Below are 19,731 nucleotides of genomic sequence, written 5' to 3'. Positions count from 1 at the left end.
GAGAAATCGCGTGCACTCACTCATTGTTTCATATAACCATATAACTCATGCGGAAAGACGGGATAACGAAACAAAGCAGACACGTACCAAGGCTGAAATAAAGAGCTGTACATAAGAACGGATGCGTTGAATCCCAAAAAGACACGAAACGCATAAAACGTCTCTAAGAAACAATCGGGAAACGTTCAAACAACCATCAGGGAGTGCGAGGAACGTTTCGCACGGGCAGTATGCCTTTAGCTTTCCCAAACAGATTCGCAAGTAAATATTGCGGACACACGGCGGAATTTGCGGGAACATGCTAAACTTGTAACGTGTCGCACAGTTTGCTGAATACAAAAAGATTGTAGTCTGTAGCCAAAACACTGAAGAATGCCGTAAGAGTTACACTCTACATGTGGCTCTGTAAGGTAGCTCTGTTAGCTAAGGTAACTAGGGCACTCGAACCCACGACCACTGGTGGTAATAACGGAAAAATAATTACGGCACAGTGACTTAAAGTAGGGTTAATTACGACACTCGAACCTACGTTCTTTGTTGGGAGTCAAACCCTAGGCCTTTGGTGGGAGTCGAAGCCGCAGTCTTGCATTGTGGCATAGTGTCTAAGCATCGCGCAGTGGCCTCAATCATATCGCATTCATCCGCGTAGCGATAATTAAGTGACCCTTTTTTATGCCATTTTGGTTGTGTATTTTCTTCAACGTACCTGGTGGCTTAAAAACTTCGAGGGCATTCATTGGCTTGTCATTACCTCCAGTCCGCACCAGTTTCCCGTAATACTGAAAGGTATCTCTGTAAAATGAAGAACACCTTAGGCACGAGATCGACCTGCTCTACGTAACAACGTAAGTGCAGATTCGTAAAGGAAATTAATTAAAAACGTAAAAATCTATCGCGCATCGAACGCTGACAATTAAATTACAATAAAGCGTAATATACTGACCTCCTTATCCTTAGACGAACATATTTCTATGGACCATGAACATTTAAAACGGAGAAATAAGTGCCTCGCAATGTTCCTCGAGGGGCCTTTTGTGCATATTCGCTTGACGCTCAGAAAAAAACACATTTACAAGCACGTACATAGCAACAGAAATCTGTATTGGCAGTTTTCTTATGTTGCCGTAAAATTTTTTCGTTTAGAGTTTTCATTTAAATATAATATTTGGATAGTTGGTTATTCAACTAAGACAAATTATGCAATTTGCTAGAATGCCAAAAAACAATCTGAGTGTCTCCAAGCGCCAGCAAACATCATCAACTTGGTTGTGCCCAGCTACCTGGCTCCTGCTTACTTTAAGACCTTGTAACTATGCGTATTGCGCTGTTATGGGACTACTTATTATATATACAAAAACTACTCTTGCCTGCATTCTCAAACACCAACACAGCTAGCAAATTCGTTCATACATATAATCTTTTAGAAACTAAAAAGTTGCAGAAATTACCGTAAGAAATATGAAATCTATTAAATGTCTCTTATCTACTAATGGCCTGAAAAGCACGCTGCCAATTTTTTTTTTATTTTTCACAAGTCATCGAGAAGAAGGCGCACTGGGTAGTCTAATTTCTGTTAGCCATATCTACACGTAACTACCAGATAACAAAACAAAGAAAAGCACAGGGACATTATTTCTAGTTTTATGAAAGTGTAGAAGTGATAAAATAACGGGAACTTATTATTATCATCATCATCATCATCATGAGCCTATTTTATGTACACTGCAGGACGAAGGCCTCTCCCTGCGATCTGCAGTTACCCCTGTCCTGCGTCAACCTATTCCAACTAGCGCCCACAAATTTCCCAATTTCATCGCCCCGCCAGCCTTCTGCCGTCCTCGACTGCGCTTCCCGTCTCTTGCACCCATTGTGTAACCCTAATGGTCCCCCGCTTATCTAACCTGCACCTTAATACGCTGCCCAGCTCCATATTCTCTCTTAATGTAACTTAGAATATCAGTTATACCCGTTTGCATTCTTACGCTCACCGCTCTCTCACTGTCTCTTAACATTATGCCTGGCATCCTTCGTTTTATCGCTCTTTGCGTGGTCCTTAACTTGTTCTCAAGCGTCTTTGTGAGACTCCAAGTTTCTTCCCCATAAGTCAGCACCGGCAAGATGCACTTATTATACACGTTCCTTTTCAATGATAATCGTAAGCTTCCAGTCAGGAGCTGACAATGTCTTCCGTATGCGATCCAAACCATTTTTATGCATCTATGAATTACCTTTTCATGATCAGGGTTCCCTATAAATAATTGATCTAGGTGAACGCACCCCTTCACAGGCTCTACAGGCTGACTGGCGATCCTGAAGCCTTGCTCCCTTGCCTGGCTATTCATCATTATCTTTGTCTTTGGCATATTAATCTTCAACCCCACTCTTACACTCTCTCTGCTAAGGTCCTCAAGCATTTTTTGTAACTCGTCTCCAGTGTAGCTGAACAGAACAATGCCATCTGCAAAGCGAAGAATGGTGAGATATTCGCCGTCGACCCTTACTCCTTAGCCTTCCAAGTTTCATGGTTTGAAAGCTTTTTCCATGCATGCAGTGAATAACATGGAGAAATTGCGTTTCTTTTACGTCTATCTGTTTGTGTATTAGCATAATGCTTGCATTCCTCCACTTTCCCGGGACCCTTGAAGTCGATAGACACTTCATATAGAGAGCCGCCAGTTTTTGAAGTATTGTCTACTCCACCTTTGTTTAAATCGTATGTTGTAGAAGGAGTCTCTGTAACCTGTTCATTTCTGCTTCGAATGGAGCTATCGTGGCTCCTCTAGGTTCAGTACAGGTCAGTATAGAATCCTTTCCCTGCTTTTGCTATACTTCCGAGATTGCTGATGATATTACCCTGCTTATATTTCAGTGCGCACATCTTGGTTTGTCCTGTGTCAAGTTTCCTTCTAACTCATTTCATGCTGCATCCATTTCTACGGCTTCCTCAGTCTTTCTCACGTCCTAATTTCGAATATCTTTTATTTTCTTCTTGTTAATCACAATTGCCAGTTCCGCGAATTCTATCTTATCTCTTGAGTTGGACACTTCCATTCTTTGCCGTTACTTTACTAGGTTCTCTTTTACTTGGGAGAACTAGCCTACTGGTTGCCTTGGTGCCTTACTGCCTGCTTCAATTGTTGCCTGTGAGGCCAGCGTAGTTCCGATTTCATTCATTACCTGTAGGTCATCTTTATGTCGCCGTTCTAAGGCTGCATATTTGTTTGCAAGTACCGGCCTGAATTTGTTTGCTTTTACACTTACTGCATCTAGGTTTGCCTGTTTCTTCTTATCCAATTTTCCTCTTTATCTCTTGAAACTGACGTGAATCCTAGCCCTCACTAACCTATAATCACTGCACTTTACCCTACGTAACACTTACGTAACACTTCTACATCCTGCACTGTGTTGGGATCGGCAGGAAGTGTGAAATCAAAAGTATAAAATCAATTTCATTTCTTGCTTCCCCATAAGGGCTTTCCCAGGTCCACTTTCTGTTGCTACGCTTCCTGATGAAGGTCCTAATTATTCGCAGACGATTACGACACTAAGGCCAAGTTTGAGCGCAGTTAGTGTTTTTATTTCGCAATATATTGGCTGACGGGGACAAGCTGTCTCGTGCAGCACGTTGCAACCTGAACTGAGTGGGACGCGACAGCCTCGCTATTAGGGAGGTCGCCAGAAGCAGCGTGTGGTTGACGCGTGGATGCAATTTGCCGCAGCTGCCGCAGAGACACACTCTTATGACACGCGCTACTCTGGCGCCACCTCGTAGCCATTGCCGCCATAGTGTGCGTACTGCGGGGCACTGCGTTTCACTTGCTCCGCATGCCGCACTTTCCGCCTCATGTCCGCTTTCTGCCCTGGCTATGAGCCCTGTGTGTGTTTCTAATTTTCAGTGTTACGTCAAAGTAATTTCTTAAGCGAATGTTTGCTGCCATTTATACGACCGGCAGTACTACAAGCCTAGCTTTGTGTAGTTGTCTCATAATTTTCTATCGATATCTGTATTTAGCCTTTTACGCAAAAGAGCCAATGTATTTCGTTATAATTATCAGTTCCTTCATTAAGTGTCTGCAAGAACTCTGACAGGAAATTTTAGGTAAAACGTTTAAGCCCACTTACTCTTTTCCAGAATATCTCAATGTTTCTGTGAAATTGTACTCATTATCTTTGAGGGTCGTCTTCATCATGTATAAACATGTGTAAGGTGAAGTAGTACCATGCAAGTGTATCTCACTGCTGTTATAATTTTGCTGGTACAGCCACAGCTTCTCTTCAGTGTTCAGTACCTGTGCCAAGAACAATATGAAAACCGTAAATTCGTCAATTATGGTTCAAATATTTCGAAAAATGTCAATGTCCCAGCATCGAAAGACCGGGACTTATGATGCTATGACAGCACATAAAAAAGATGATTCTTCACCATCATTTCCCATGCTAATTTTAGAAGGTTCAAAAGTTTATTGTGATAGCAAATATATGGACTTTCCAGGCGCATTTCTGCCTTCGGCGTTGCCGTGAGATTCCGGGTAAATTCGAACGGCGATAAAACCGTGTGTGTGTGTGTGTGAAGTGATTTTAGGAAAGGAAACTGAAGATATGAGTGCAGCGCCGTAACTGTCTCTCACAGGAGGAAAATAAAACCGTCGCTGGGCGCTGTATGCTCTATCCGCGAGTGAAAGCGTGTGAGGGTGAGCCGACGAACGCGCTGCAATCTCGCGTACGCGAGCGAGGAACGTGGCCGGGTACGTGAAAAGCCCCTCAATCTCCCAAAGTAGCGCCATTCGCTTCCCTCCTCCTCCGCTCGGCGCGGCCTCGACGGTGGCGCCGCCGGTGGTGGGCCTGTCGTAGCAGACGACGGCTAACACGCTACGGGAGGAAATCCGCAGAAAAGTTCGTTCGAGCCCTGCGGAGCAGTTTTTTCAATCGAGATCTTTCTTCGTCAGTCGGTAACTGGCCTTTAGAATTTCGTGTTAGAATTGCGGAGGAAATAGAGAAAATGACCATTATTCAAGGCGTATTTAAGGCGTAAAGCGCGCGACGTTGAGAGTTCGTGTTGCTGAAACACGACGCAAGCACGCGGTGTACTCAAACACGCGCGTAATCACCAATGTTTCAGGTGTTGACAGCGTGAAAGTATTTGTACGTGGTTTCGTAGGTTCATTCACGTACCTGCAGGACACTTTTGTTCGGTCGGCGCGTGAGAGATTCCGGCTGTGTGTGGTCAGCAATGCGTGGCAACAGGGCCGTTTTTTCATTGCGGGGTGCTTTGGTAATCGTGACGATATCTTGTTTTTTTTTTTTTACAAGTACTGCTCCAGGAGGGCACATGTAATGGCTAACGGAAGCCTCTGAAGAGCACGTAACATTACACTAATGCAGACGTCGCAGGGAGTGTTCGCATACAAAATTGGCTGTCCGCGATCTTATACCCCCTTGGCATGCACAGGCTTCGGCGAGCCCCATCCAGCGCTGGTTCTAGCTTTGGTGTTGCCGTTGCCGCTTTGGTGCCTTGACGGCGCCGTCAATAACACGAAATAATGACAAGTTGTTACACTAGTAAGTAAAATTTATTGAAGAAATACAATCGCGCCGAGGCGCCAACTTCTAAAGCAGCACTAGCGCACGAGTATTATGAAACGCTAACGAGGAATTTACCGGCCCACGTACGACTCTACGATCAAAGTGCACGTTAAGCATCCCCAGGCGAGCTAGATAAAGTTATCCGGAGCCATCCACTACGACCTCCATCCTAGCCTTAGTCGCTTCGGAACGTTAAAAACGTTAGTCACCACAAACGAAATCAATACATACGGGCATGCGTTCGAAGCTAAAAGACTGCATCGTAAGTCATAGTGAGCCTTGCAAAAGCGTCGAGAATGTGCTAACTTCTGGTGGAGCTCAAAACACACCCTGAATAAAGTAGCTTTTATGTCACAGGCCAGCTGCAGATGCGTGCATTTCACCGCAAGACGATATTACATGAAACAAAGAGAGCACATTCGAAAAAAGAAAGTCAAACAACGCGCTAAAAACCCCGCAGAGCATGAACACTCACTTTTTCGAAGCGGAAGGCGTGAACTAGGCTCAAAATAAGAGGTTGTGAGTAGCCGTGGCCCTTACTTCACTAAGCCGTGCGCTCTTTGCCACTTCCTCGAAGTCAGCCCGCCCGATCCTGCGAATCCACACTTCTTTTTGCGTTGCGCCCGCCGGACGGCAAAGCAAAAAGCTTTTTGCCCTCGCTGTGTCTGTTGCGGCAACCGAAGGTGCAGCAGCATGGCATCGCACTTAAGTTCTCGGCCCTGCACATTCTATTACGCTAACGCACTCCGTCAGTCTGCCTGCCGTACTTTCGTCGCGCAGGCCCAACAATGGAGGTCGGCGCGCGCTGGAAAGAAAAAATATACAAAAGCGCGGCGCCTGCTCCACGCTGGAAAGAAAAAAAATACACAAAAGCGCGGCGCCCGCTTCCACGTGACACAGATTGGCCAATGGGGGAGCGGAGGAGGCTGGGGCGACAGGAGGCGTGGAGGAGGACGCGCCAGGGTGAGCGGGGTGGCGGAAAGATCTAAGAATGGCGCTACTTTTGAAAGATTGAGGCCCGGATTCTGAAACGCTCCTTTCCTAACTAAGGATGCCTCACACGCTGTGAGGCGACCTGGCGTCAATTCTGGAACGTACCTTACTAAGGGGCACTAAGTTAGGGCCTCCTTGGTGCTTCCCCGCGCTTAGGGAGCCGGCATGCTACCTTCATGCGTCCTAACCGCGCTCCTCTACCTGAACGTATGCTTCTCCGCATGACTTTGCACGCGGTACGCTCGGCTAGGGTAGGTGCCGTGCGCAGCCAAGGCCGCGGTAGCCAGCCGCCGTGTACTGACGCCCAGTTTGGTTACGCGGACCGCGTTTTGTGCCATATCTTTTTTGAACTGTGATCTTGTGGAAAGCGAGCGGCGAGAATGACGGCCTTGCAAGACGATAGCTTCGAAAGCTATGCACGGTTTCTTCGACGAGCAAATGAACTCCGTTACGGGACTGTGTACAAGCCTCCACCTTTGACTCTAGCCCGGCGCCTGACTGACAGGCAGAATCCACTGGAATACTACGACGAAGGGGACTTTCTAGCCCGGTATCGTTTTTCCAAGCGAGCTGTTACAGCCATACTGGCAGAGCTGCAACTGCATTGTAACACTGACAACAGAGGAGCGCCGCTACCTGCTCTCTTGAAGGTCCTCATTGCACTGCGTTTTTACGGAACGGGTTCCATGCAAACTGTTGTAGGAGACCTTGTGTGTGTATCCCAACCCTCTGTGTGCCGGTGTATTTGGGAGGTGACACAGCTGATATGCCGACGTCTGTATCCCAAGTACGTTCGGCTGCCAAACGCCAGTGAAGCGAGGTTAGTCATGACAAGGTTCTATTCAATCGGAGGATTCCCTGGGGTTACTGGGTGCATCGATTGTACTCATATACCCATTAAAAGTCCCGGTGGAGACGACGCAGAAGTCTTCCGAAACAGGAAAGGAGTATTCTCCATAAATGTGCAGGTGAGTGGCCAGTTTTCCCCGAAACCTGCTAGAAATGACTGCAGCGCAATTCGCGTTTCTCTTCACTTCCGTACATGAATCATGCAGGTGCTGTGTCCATTGTACACAAAAGTACGCACGCACACAGAGAGAAAAAAAGAGGTAAAACGAAAGGTTGTAAGGTGAAATGACAGTTAAGGTGTCGCATTACGTATGTATGTCTGTTGAGCGCAGTTGACATGTGGCATTACAAATTTATATATGTCGACCACATATTTATCTAGAGGGCGTGCACATTCGTGACCATAGCTGTGTAACCCTGCGTGAAAAAGATTTCTTCACCCTAGCAGGCAGCGGCAAATGCCATAAATGCAAAGGAAGCCCAGTCATTTTGAGCGGTGTAGGCGAGTGTGTGGACAACTGTACATGGCATCTGTGTGCATGCAATACGTCAACGCATGTGCCACTGTGTGAAATCATTGTTTTGCTTTTACAGGTGGTCTCAGGGCCCGAGCTTCAGTTTTTCGACGTCGTGGCAAGCTGGCCTGGCTCTGTCCACGATAGTCGAATTTTTACTAACAGCAGAGTAAGTGTCATGTATGAGCAGAAGGCAGTAACTGGCATCCTCCTTGGCGATCAAGGTTACGCATGTTCGCCCTATTTGATGACCCCACTGAGGAACCCTCAAACAACTGCAGAGAAAAGGTTAGGAAGAAAGAATTTTGTTCAAGCAATGTGAAATAAGCACGAAGTCATTATTTTGCTGTTCTCCTGGCAGGTACAACAGGAGTCACATTAGAACGAGGAATTCCATTGAGCGAGCTTTTGGACTCTGGAAGAGACGTTTTGCATGCCTCAGGACAAAGCTGGAAACGCTGACAGAGCGGACGGTTGCAATTATCACCGCATGTGCAGCACTGCATAACATTGCTTGCACTTTGCGGGAACCCAACCCTAATGTTGACGAGCCGGAGCCTGAAGGTGAAGGTGTGGCATTGTGTGAACCTGACTCACCTCTGGGTACCCAACATCGAAGGCACCTTATCCAGCGTTGCTTCACAAGTGCCCAAAGTGAAGATGACAGCGATATGGACACGGTGTAGAGGTAAAACTGCGATCTGTGCTGCGTAATTAAAAGTGGAGAAGTGTTCGCATATCAGACAGTGGCGATTCTTCAGGATAAATGAAATTGACTTTATTCATTTATATGGCTTGTGGCTAGGTTTATTATTGCTGCCGCCTCTGAAAAAAAAATGCCTTTAGTCTTGTGGAACGAGGTCACATTCAGCAATGCCTCCTGGCCTGAGGAGTTCGAGCTGCTTTTTTAGAATTGCTTGTTTGAAGTTTTGTACCTTCTCTTTAGCTTTTAGAACACGCACCTTCATTCTGTGCAGCGCACTCCGTTTGCGTCGTTCATCGGCATATTGCTGCATCTTCAAAGCATGTTCGCCTGATATCATTTTCATCCTGGCCTCGTGTTCAATACGTCTTTGATTTCTCTCGTCGTCTACAGCACGAAGGCGAGCCTCCAGCTCCGTCGATAATGCTGTGTCGACAGCAGCAAGACGACCACTTTGGCGACGGCGAACAACTGGCTCAGCTCCTGAGCCTTGGTCCATGAAAGCATCTTCTCTGTTTTGGCTGCCCGATGGCCTTGAGGTTGCTGTTTCTGCAGGCAGCCCACCACTGCTGAGAGGAGGTGCTGGCGAGCACTGCTGTGATGTAGCCTCGGCAAACCCACCTGCCTGGCTAAGGTTACTATTCATCCCGAACTCTGCAAGTAACAGTGTTCATAAAAGTTTCACAGTGCTTTAAAAAGAACAAATAAACGGTTCACCACAAAACAAACTTGTTCATGCCACTTTACTCTGTCCAGAAGAAAGAATGGCAGCAATTATTGCAGCGCACTACACTCTACCGCCTTTATTTACTACGTCACACTGTACATAATGCATGATGTACACTCTGTACATGCTCTACAGCGAGTTGCTCGAACACAAGATCGTGCTGCTGCGTTGCAGTGGTAGCTTGAATGCGTGCATTCACAACAGGCATACGGGTTTCACCTAAACCATGCAGAGGAACTAGTTCCGCATGAAAAGTGGAATCGGTTGTCTGTGCTCCCGGAAGCGCAGCAATGCAACATTGGGATAATTTGGGAAAGTAGCAAAATATCGGAGTAATGTGCAAAGGAATAGGCTATTTTTCATATTATCAGGTCAGGCGCTCATTACGCAAAGCCTGCTCCTTGAGCGGAAAATGTGCGTCACAATTTTGCACCAACAGGTAATTACACTGACATTCATTAATTCCTTACAGTACATACGACATGCGGTCCAACCGCAAATTTTGCCGCGCTATATGATGGAAACGTCGGGCAGCGAGGCCAGCAAGTGTTTGGGCTTTTATCGTAATGAAATGGCCCGTGAGCAGCACTCGAGCAATTACTGCACATATTGAGCGGTGAGGCGTGCCAAGGTGGCCGCAAAACTACAAAAAAAAAAACAGTTGTAGTCGTAGAAACTATACTTACCATCGTCGCTGTCGTGGTACCGTGAATCGGTCTCATGCATCATGCTGTCAATAATGTCTGTAACGGCTTCACTGGCTGGCGTCTGCGACTGCCTGTCGCTGTCATATGGGTTCGGCACTCGCACCGCCACGTGCGGCACGAGCGCCTCGACTCGGGTGAGCCTGTCGTCTAGCGGCTCAGGCGGTGGTCCGCCACCTGAAATACGTTACGCTCTCTTTTTGCAAGTTTTCAGGTGGAAAATATTTGCAACGTTTAGGGGAAACAAAGACGAAAACGTACCTGTGGCCATGACGTCTCTGATCTGCTGCGCCTTTGCTTTTTTCAGTTTTTGTTTCAGGTTATCCCACAGTTTTTTTAGTTGTTTTACTTCGCGTCGACGCACGTGCGGCATGCTGTTATATTCTGTGCACAGCCGCTCCCACGCTTTCGCCTTCGCGTTCAGCGACACAGCATCTGTTTTCTTGCTTTCAATCACATTGCTGTACCTTTGTAGAAGTTCCGTGAACAAGTCCTTTTCTTCTTCCGTAAAATATGCTTTGCCCGGCATGGCAAATACACATACACACACACACACACGAAAGAAAGCGCACGCAAAGAAAGGAAAAAAGCGACGCCTGACCAAACGAACTCAGATGCTTTCATAGTTGCTAAACTGAGATTGCTTTCTTGCCACGCGCATCCTTTTCGAACCATTTTTACGTTATTAACCAAAGAAATGTAATTTATGCCCCAGTATAAAAGTAGAAATGCAATTTTAACAGTCCCGGCACTTTGTCTCGGCAACTCATTACAAATATTTCGCATTTTTTGTGGGTAATCTCGAAACCAGAAGCCTCTAACGTTACACTTCCTTTGGCGAGGCGCTCCTTCCGCAGGGAAGGCGAAAGGAAGCTTTTAGAATTCGCGGTGGCCTTCCGAGGGCGCCTAACGTTTAGGTAGCATGGAGGGCTCCTTGCGGAAGGTAAGGAAACGGTCTAAGGTTAGGAGGATTTCAGAATCCGGCCCTGAGGGGCTTTAGGTACGTGTCCTCTCCTGTCGCGCGCAAGGCAAGATGGTCTGGCGAGGGAGGAGGGGCGTTTTTTTGCGGCAACTGCTAGGGTGCCTCGATGTCTTCTTCGTTCGCGACTCCGTACAGAGTGAAGGCGATGATGATAGTGATCTAAAGAAAGGAAAGACGCTTGAAGAGAGTGAAGACAGCCGCGGCGCTTACTACGGCGTTCGCCACGCGAGTCGCGGAAGCCGTAGTAGACGCCTTTGGCGGACGCCGTATGGACGCGTTGCCGGCACTCATGTGTCTTGAAAGCGATCTGCGATGTTTGCAGAGTGCCCGTAGTGCTTGTAGCTTCGCATGCGCTGTGCTTTCGGCGCTTCGTTCGCGTTGAAGCGAGAGATGCATGAAGGTCCATTCGCTTGCTACTGCCGCGGTTCCTCACTCCAAAATTTTGACAACGTGTTTCCGCGCTCATCGAGTGAGATGGGTTCATGTTTAGCTGTGCGCGCGCGACACCATGCTGGTTAAATTAGGTAAAACACGTTGGGGGGCTAGTTGGTTTAAACCCATAATTGAGTGCGTAGGCGTGACTAAACATGGACGCAGAAAAAAGCAGACACACAAGAGCAGCGCTGCCTGTGTGTGTCTGTTCTTTCTACGTCCTCACTGAGTCACACTTACACATTCTATAATTGTTAATTTAGTGTGTGAGCGAATGTGTTCAAGTTTATACGGCCGCTAAAACTGTTAGTCTTAATTTGTACAGCTATCCACTAATCTGTAATCACAGTGGGAGCTTCGCCATTCGGGCGAAAGTGTGATTTCTTTTTCAAATTCCAAATCACTGTCATGCTTTTTCAATCATTTTTTTTACCTCGTAGCCTAACCCATACAGACAAAAGATACGGTAGAACCGATCTCACTATGATGGTTCACAGTAATCCGTTTAGTTTTGAATTAATTATTATGTATTATGAAATATTATTATTATTATTATTATTATTATTATGATAAAATATTAGGTATGAAATAAATAAATAATAATAATAAATAGAGCCGCACAACGTATTGCCACCATCGAAACGATTTATGTGTGACGCGTGTACTGCAGCGGCATTCATCTATTGCGCTTCCCTAAGAAAAGTCAACGCCATCTGACGCCACCGCCGCGAAGCTTTCCTCGCGGCCTTCGGTATGCATGGAGCACCGGTACGTACGAACGCTGAGAAACGCGTTATCCGGCAACCGAGCTCCTCAATCGCGACTCCGTCGGTACACGCTGCGCCTTGGATTGTGCGGAATGCGGCGAGGATGAGACACTGGAACACCTTCTCCTGCGTTGCCCATCCTTCGACGTTGAGCGCACCGCGCTCTGTGCTTCGTATCGCCGAGTCGGACTGCCGTGCAGCACGGATGGTGATCTCCTATTTCCCGCAGCCCCCGCCTCCATCGCCAAGAGAGCGCTTGCTGCCCTCCTTGGCTTTTGTGACGAGACTCAGCTGAGAGCGCGGCTGTAAGCCCCGCTTTGCTTCTTCTTTAACCTTCTTGTTTTTTTTTCCGCTCTCTTTCATTCTCTCTCTAATCTTTTTCTCCCCACTTCCCTTTCCCCGTGCAGTGCTGTTGAGGTGCCCTCCCTTGAGAGACAGTTACGGCACTGTACTTTTCTCTTCCTTTCATCTTAAAATTACTACTACTACTACTGGATTGGCACTGCCGAGAAGTTCGCGTGCGGCTTGCGAGACTTGAAGCGTGGGACGCTGGTCACTGCGAACGCTGATATTTCTTCCCTGACTTGTCAAAAACTCAGAGACACAGGCTGATTGGCCGATGGTATGCAACAGTTTATTTAACCGCGGCACATTCCCAGTGGCGCATACCTAGTGACACGAGTTGGTATCAAACAGGTTTACTGCAGACCAGCAGAGACCGAGTAGCACATCCGCAGCACGCCATGTCAGCGTCAAAGAGTTTCTTCGAACAGCGGTACTTGCCCAGTCGCGCATCCAGAGTAACCGAGGTCGGCATCAAGAAGGTTCGTTGAAGAGCAGCATATATGTACACGTTGCCACATTCTGAGCGAAACGAGTTGGTACGATGGATGGTTTCGATCGCTGTTCTCTCCCCGCAGCAGCCCGATGCGCTACCCATTCGACCACAAGTTACCCAGTGACTAAGACAGCCTGGAGAACGGTTAGATACAAAAATAGATATAAACATAGCTAGATGAATGCATATATAAGAGGCATAGATACATATCTCCCAGAAAGTCCGTGGAATGCTCAATGAGTGCTAATCGCTCAAAAATATCCCAACGGAAGGGAAATATATAAAGTGTTAGAACGCAAAGCAAACGAAGGCGTGCCAAGTTGTATTACGGTGTCATTTTTGTGATGCTTCAGGCACATTCCTGGACTATGTATCTATATTGGACCTAAACATTTTGTACGTTACTCTGATAAACTTTATCTTTCAAGTTTTCCTTGCCTCCCTACTGTTTAGCCACCGCCTTCTTGGCCAACGTGGCGTATGGAGTAAACGTCATCAAAAGCAAGCAAGCAGGGAAGCAAACAATAAAATCTTGTAAAGTATCGAACGAAGCCATCAGACATGCCCTGCTCGAAGAAGGAGTTTACAGCTTTGGAGTATAACGAGGAAAGCTGCCGCCCGATTGGATCGCGCTTTATTCGTTTATATTGGCCAAATTGTTCATTCGCTAGTGCATGCTAGAGATGTCTGTCTGGAAAACAGAACGCGCACAAGGCAAAACATCCCTATCGCCTCCATCTATCTCAGTTACGGGGTAACCAAGGAGATGGGTGGCCCATTCGCCTCAAGACAGGCAATCGTTTGTAGCAAAACTGTGTTTATACCTTGCCACTGCAAGACTGTGAAAGAGACATACGGCTCGACATATACGGGGACTTGAAATCAACCTCACGAAGTCCCAAAACGGGTGGATTCTGGAGTAAATGAGTAAGGAATCTGGCTCCGAGAAGGCCTACGTCGAAGTGGTAGCCATGGCAAGGAGCATCGGTGTGCTCAATTACCGTTTTCTTCGCAAAATGAGTCACTTTACACCTCAGGCGAGGCAACGCCCTTTTCTATTTATCGCATTCTACTCTTCGCCATTAGCGATAGCCAGAAGACGATGCGCCTTTTTCTACTGGTGCTGCCAAACTGGAGGACATTTACTGCCAAACTGTACAAATCTACAGAACAGACGTATCTTCTGTATAAATCCAATGTAGATTAAGGTGTTTCTTCTTGTTGATTACACAGCGAGGTCTCCAATCCTGCAGTATCGATGCTTGCAGATAGCATGTGTGGGTTTATAACCAGTTGCGTTCACCCAAAAAAGACAACGTATACGTGACGCCTGCAGAGAAAGCGTGCTCGGCATCCGCCGTCAAGGCCATTAGTGGTGGCACTGGCTAACAGTCCCAGGCTTAGTGCCATCATTTAAACATATTTACCTACGAAAGTGGATGAATAAATCGGTGCCGCGGTAGCTCCTTCGGTAAGAGCATCGCTGGCGTAATGCGAAGAAATGGGTTCGTGCCCAACCTGTAGCCAGTCTTTTCTTCCACAATAGCTTCCATGAAGTTATGTGATCTGTAGCTCGATAATTAGGTACAAGTACTTTCCACGAGACTGTCCTTCGTGTTTTTCTTCGTTGGCTTCTGATTGTACTCCATGGACACTATACCTTAAAGCTGCTCCAAACTTTTCTATAACAATTCTTCAATTGGTCCTTCTTGATTGATCTAAAATTTTCGTGCCACCCCCTTTCGCCTGTCTCGCATGCGCCGTCATGAAACCGCGAGAAGGTTATCTGATCCATCGTGTCATCTGATATGTGTGCACATTGATTCTGCATAATTACACGCAACGAATGAAAAATAAATATTTCTGTTTCTACGCTTTTTTGGCCAAAATAGTCTGGCATTAATAAAACGTTTTCGGGATTCGCTCACTTCGCCTGTCTGTCACCCGAGTTCAAAGTAACCTGCGAAAACTCACCGCGTCAAAGTGACATGTACGCGTTAACAACACATGAATATGTCGAACAAAACTGCATTTTTTTCTGTATAGCCGGAGGCTCCCCTGTTCCTAAAGGAATTAAAGATGGCTGCCCTCCGATTGCTCTGGCACTTGCTACTGGAAGCGGCCGGGGGCCATGGATTTATCGGCGTTTAATAAACATTTTTCCGAGGCAGCATAACCTTATTGAGCCCTTTCGGCACCTATACGAAACCACTTTGCCAACTCTTTGGTGAGGACCCATTCTCGTGGCATTTTTAGCGTTGCCTTGCACGCCGCCGTGATTTTCGAGCAGACACCCCAGACTTAGCAAGGAAAAGTGGATCATTCGCAGACGCCGGCACCGCCCTTCTCATCCTGTTATCCATTTTCAGTCAGCTGGTTCGCCTCTATCTATCCCCTCTCCACTTTAGCGTGCTCCTCGATTCTATTCGGCCAATTCTATAAGATCTGCCCCATGTAGGTCATTCTATTCGTTTAGAAAAAAATAGCGACCTCCTATAAACGAGGAGTGCGTTTGATTGGACTTTCCAAACCGCACTCAGTTTACCGCCCGATGCTTGCGTCGGTCTACACGTAAATTTGACGTCAGTAGACTAGGACAGGAACAGATTGGAATAGTTTTAGGTTATCTGGCCCCATTATTGATTATTCGACTGAAGCGGTTTATGCGTGTCGTTCATTGCGATAGGAAATATATGGACCTTCAAGGCATGTTCACGCATCTGCGTCACGGCCGACTTGTAACGACGTCAACACTGCGCGTGCGACAAACACGTGCACGTGTTTTGCTGCAAAAACAATGACGCCAAGTCAACGCACCCTGATGCTATGTTCAATGGGCTCTACCGAAGCCACCTAGAAAAAAATAATATTTTTCTGCGTTCACCCAAAAAAGACAACGTATACGTGACGCCTGCAGAGAAAGTCTGTGACGCCTGCAGAGACTGTCTGTGTTATCTTTCCAAAAAATAATATTTTTTTCTAGGTGGCTTTGGCTCTACGCGGTGCGACGGTAGCGTTTTGCCTTGCGTAGTTGGCATGAACGTTCTAAACACTAGCGTCCCATCTGTGAAGTGTGGACGCCAAACCATGGTACATGGCGTCACCCGAGCAGAAGGAACAATGCGCTTCAAGCTACAAACTCTTACTGCTTTTCTTACGCATCAATTCGTTCACCACGGTGACCTGAATGGAGGTGCGACGCCTGCAATGCCGGCAGCCGCCTTCCTCCTCACTCAAGGGCTGCCAGAAGCATAACAGCTGAGTGGCCGCTGCTCCTGCTGGGCTGACGAAGTTGACTTGCTGGCTTTGTAAGTCCATCATGCCGCTTAAGCCTATTCGTAAAATACCGCCTGAAGAGCTTCTGTACATGGCAAAATCTTATGATCGTCTTCATTATTTCGTATTTCGGGTAAAACTACTTAGTTTTATTTTTTTTTATTTACACGTTGAGATTAAATTCGAACAGTCCCAAGAAGACAATATCTTGTTATATTCCACCAAGAGAAAAGGTAGCACTCACCAACTTAATATCGTAGTCATCTTCGTTGTTTTGCATTTCGGCTTGCGAAAACGTGATCATAAAATTGAGGGCGATTATCATCAGTTTCGGAATGCCCACTCTCGTCGCACGGATCATGTCGGAGCGCTAGAGCCGGATCAATGCCACCTGCCCGATTGTTCTGTCGGCACTCAATATATATGCTTTGCTTGGTGACACGCGTCCAGATGGTGGGGCTTGAGGACATTTCTGTCTGCAGTGCTTAAGAAAAAGCTGCCATTTATTCCAAGGTATGAGTGATTGCTATTTCCAAAGTTCTCTGGCATACTAATGAGTAACAATTATTCTCGTTAGCAATAGCAAAATGTGCTCCGCAACATATTTCTATAAATAATGATCCTAAGTCAAGGCGTTTATTGTTATTAGAGATTAGGGCTCGTGCTCTTACTAATCTATATGCGTTACATGCCTAACGAAGTGTTATATATTCTGCAGCCATTCTACGACATTCCGTCAACTAAGTCTGCGAAGACAGCCCGAAAACTGGACACACTGCTTAAGAAGCAGATGCAACGATGGGCTGCAGGAAAAAAAAACATTGCTCTACTAAATTTGTGCGCATTCTTCAACAAGATGAAGCGCATGGGCATATAGAAAGAAATGCCCATACTCCTCTTTCAAACGTGTTCTGAAAAACATTGCGAAGGTGAAATATAAAAGAAAACTGTATTTTTCTTGAAAGCTTAGCGATGGGCACACGTATACAACTGTTTTATCTTTCCAAACCCATATACACTTGCCAGATACATGTCTCTTTTTCATTCGCTGTATGTTACGATACGCACAATTCAAATTTCGGCACGCAACCGCTATTTCCCCAATGATAAGTGAAGTGATCTATATTTTACCCCATGTATTTCTCACACTACAAGCCAGTTTCATCGGAACTATTCACTTGTACAGGCATTTTTCATATTTCAGAATTTTTCTCAGTCCATTCTTAATTTCCTGTATAGAGGTGCTTCACCCTATAGAAGGTTTGTAAGTACGATCATTTAAGCTGTGTTACTGGAATAACTGAGTATGGAAGTGACAACCCTACTTCCTTATCATGAGAACCGCCCACACATGCTAGCAGTGAAACTCTGTAGCACTTCCTGAAGCCACTGAATCAAGTGCCCGAATATGTCTTTAAAGTGTAGTTTGTGCTGTGCAATGTGTGCTGTGCAATGTGTGTAAAAACGACTTGCACTGTAGCCTTCGCGACTGTCTGTGTTATCTCGTGCATCAGTGTATGAACATATAGTATTATCATGATCTTAAGATAATATTATTGATTGTGCAGTCTACTGAATTCTTGGTTATAGTTAGCTCCGCGAGAAACGCTTCTACCACAATTTATAGGCAACACTCGGGTAGACTGCCTGCAACAACCTATCAACGTAGTTTAAAGGGTACCACGCAATAGGTTGAAGGGTTCTACACGCTGCGCACATTATCTTCTCGCGGCTGTATTAGGTGGTGATTTTAATCCAAGCCGCCTAATTGCCTTACAAAGCGGCAAAAAACAAAGAGAGGACCATTTTGTCGGCATCGGTTCAAGCTGTAAACGCATGCGCTTATAAGATAGCCCTATTTCCTTGTCCATAAAGCCGAGCTTTTCCTGGTTGGCGAATTCTGCCGTTTGGTTTAAACTCTGAAGTTTAATACGGAAAAGGAAAAAAAAATTATTGAGGAAAGAAGGAATGTTAACCCTAAAAGCGTGTGGTTATCTACACTATAGTAGCAGAAGGGAATGAGGAAAGGTAAAGGTGAGAGAGAAGTGCCGGAGGAACCACGCGACAAAGTGACCCCTGCTCGTGAACAGCACGACTAAGTACGTGGTGGTCACACATTCCTGTCAGCCTTAACAAAACACATGACTTTCTTCTACAGCCCTGTGGTTCGTGGATGGATAGAGCCGGTGTTTGAGTAGCGCTTGCACAGACAGCGGCCCAACGTCCAGCGATCGCGCTGCATCGGAGAGTACTTATGGCTGCTGTAAAAATTGAGCATAGTGGCAGAATAAATGCTGGATGTTCTCTCCGCTGCGGAAAATATCGCATGCAGCGCCGTCGCTTATTGCAAATAGTCTATTGCAAGCCATCGTGACGTCAATTTCGAATAGGAGCCGACGCGGATGTTCTGTCTCAGGTCGATGAAGTGCGGGTGGAGGTCGGAGCGGATGATTTCAGTTATTTCAATTTTGTGTGCCCGATATTTGGAGTGTGGCATTTTGCTAAGGAGAGCGTGCTTGGCAGGTGGCCACGTTGCCTTGCGATGGCTGTCTTGGAAAGTGAAATGCCAACTACCATTAAATTCACTACGTTTACAATCAACTACCATGAATATTTTCGAGCCGATAACCGAAAACACAACAAAAAAAAACACTTCGAAGCTCTTACACCATAATTGACGTAGACATTATTACATATCCTTAAGCGCAACAGCGCTTTCTACCGACATATCTTTCATTAAAGAAAACACGCCATGTTCTGAGCAATATAGATTGCACCGAAACAAACTTACAAATAAATTAAAGCGACAAGAAATTCATTAAAACGAACGTTTGGGCGAGTTGGTAAGGCATATTTGAAACAGAACAGTGCGGATTTGACGCGGACCTAACTTCGCTTGAACACAAGTTTTAAGTAAACATAGCAACCAACTAACGCGTGAAATAATCGAAGCAGCGCACATCGCCTGGTCAAAAGACGGATGTGTGAGTAGCCCCTCCTTATCGATTACGTCCAAAGAACTGGCATTTTTATTGGGGGGGGGGGGGGGGGGGGTATGATGATTACAGTTATCTCCCTTGTTTAGTGCGGCATGTATGATTGACTGTGAATATATGTATGTTGTTTGGTTTCTCTTGTTGGTTGCATCTGTTGTATATTCGTCTTTCCAAGGAATAAACTTCAGTTGCAAGTCAGCGCTCGACCATGTCGTGTCTCCCTCCTTGTCCCCGTCAAATCCGCGCTGTTCTGTTTCAAAGAAATTCATATTTTCAAAATTTGCTTTCATACTGATGATTACGTGGTCACATGTGATATGATTAAATTTACTCTTCCTACTAGGCCCTGTAAAACCGCGCACTATT

General features: G+C 46.1%; 3 protein-coding genes across 3 annotated transcripts in view; 1 reads left to right on the top strand and 2 right to left on the bottom strand.

Moving 5' to 3' along the window:
* Positions 1-16,830, bottom strand: part of LOC126519216 (uncharacterized) — a 39,147-nt gene extending 22,317 nt beyond the window's left edge. Inside the window, exons 1-3 of the mRNA XM_055065313.2 lie at positions 16,614-16,830; positions 4,123-4,289; positions 707-792 (exon numbers count right to left, since the gene is read on the bottom strand). Of these exons, the coding sequence (XP_054921288.1) occupies positions 707-792; positions 4,123-4,289; positions 16,614-16,730 (370 nt within the window). The 5' untranslated portion in view covers positions 16,731-16,830. The remainder of the gene's footprint in view (positions 1-706; positions 793-4,122; positions 4,290-16,613) is intronic.
* On the top strand, positions 6,595-9,371 carry LOC126519307 (putative nuclease HARBI1). Its single transcript, XM_050168932.2, has 4 exons — positions 6,595-7,544; positions 8,020-8,228; positions 8,302-8,628; positions 9,037-9,371. The coding sequence occupies exons 1-3, from the start codon at positions 6,957-6,959 to the stop codon at positions 8,624-8,626; spliced, it is 1,122 nt and encodes a 373-aa protein (XP_050024889.1). The 5' UTR covers positions 6,595-6,956; the 3' UTR covers positions 8,627-8,628; positions 9,037-9,371.
* Positions 8,635-10,684, bottom strand: LOC126519217 (uncharacterized). The gene is made up of 3 exons (XM_050168836.3): positions 10,336-10,684; positions 10,057-10,251; positions 8,635-9,297 (listed from the first exon to the last, which is right to left on the bottom strand). The coding sequence occupies exons 1-3, from the start codon at positions 10,601-10,603 to the stop codon at positions 8,783-8,785; spliced, it is 978 nt and encodes a 325-aa protein (XP_050024793.3). The 5' UTR covers positions 10,604-10,684; the 3' UTR covers positions 8,635-8,782.
* Positions 16,831-19,731: the final 2,901 nt, after the last annotated feature.

This window comes from Dermacentor andersoni, chromosome 10, assembly GCF_023375885.2.
Source record: "Dermacentor andersoni chromosome 10, qqDerAnde1_hic_scaffold, whole genome shotgun sequence".
Classification (NCBI taxonomy): Eukaryota; Metazoa; Arthropoda; class Arachnida; order Ixodida; family Ixodidae; genus Dermacentor; species Dermacentor andersoni.
This window is presented reverse-complemented; position numbering and strand designations above follow the sequence as displayed.

Excerpts from the sequence above, each read along its gene's own strand:
- LOC126519217 (XM_050168836.3), bottom strand. The coding sequence starts at position 10,603 with ATGCCGGGCAAAGCATATTTTACGGAAGAAGAAAAGGACTTGTTCACG. Across the intron at positions 10,252-10,335 it reads CAGAGACGTCATGGCCACAG|GTGGCGGACCACCGCCTGAG; the intron begins GTACGTTTTCGT and ends AACGTATTTCAG. Across the intron at positions 9,298-10,056 it reads GTACCACGACAGCGACGATG|AGTTCGGGATGAATAGTAAC; the intron begins GTAAGTATAGTT and ends TGTTACTTGCAG.
- LOC126519307 (XM_050168932.2), top strand. The coding sequence starts at position 6,957 with ATGACGGCCTTGCAAGACGATAGCTTCGAAAGCTATGCACGGTTTCTT. Across the intron at positions 7,545-8,019 it reads TATTCTCCATAAATGTGCAG|GTGGTCTCAGGGCCCGAGCT; the intron begins GTGAGTGGCCAG and ends TTGCTTTTACAG. Across the intron at positions 8,229-8,301 it reads CAAACAACTGCAGAGAAAAG|GTACAACAGGAGTCACATTA; the intron begins GTTAGGAAGAAA and ends TTCTCCTGGCAG.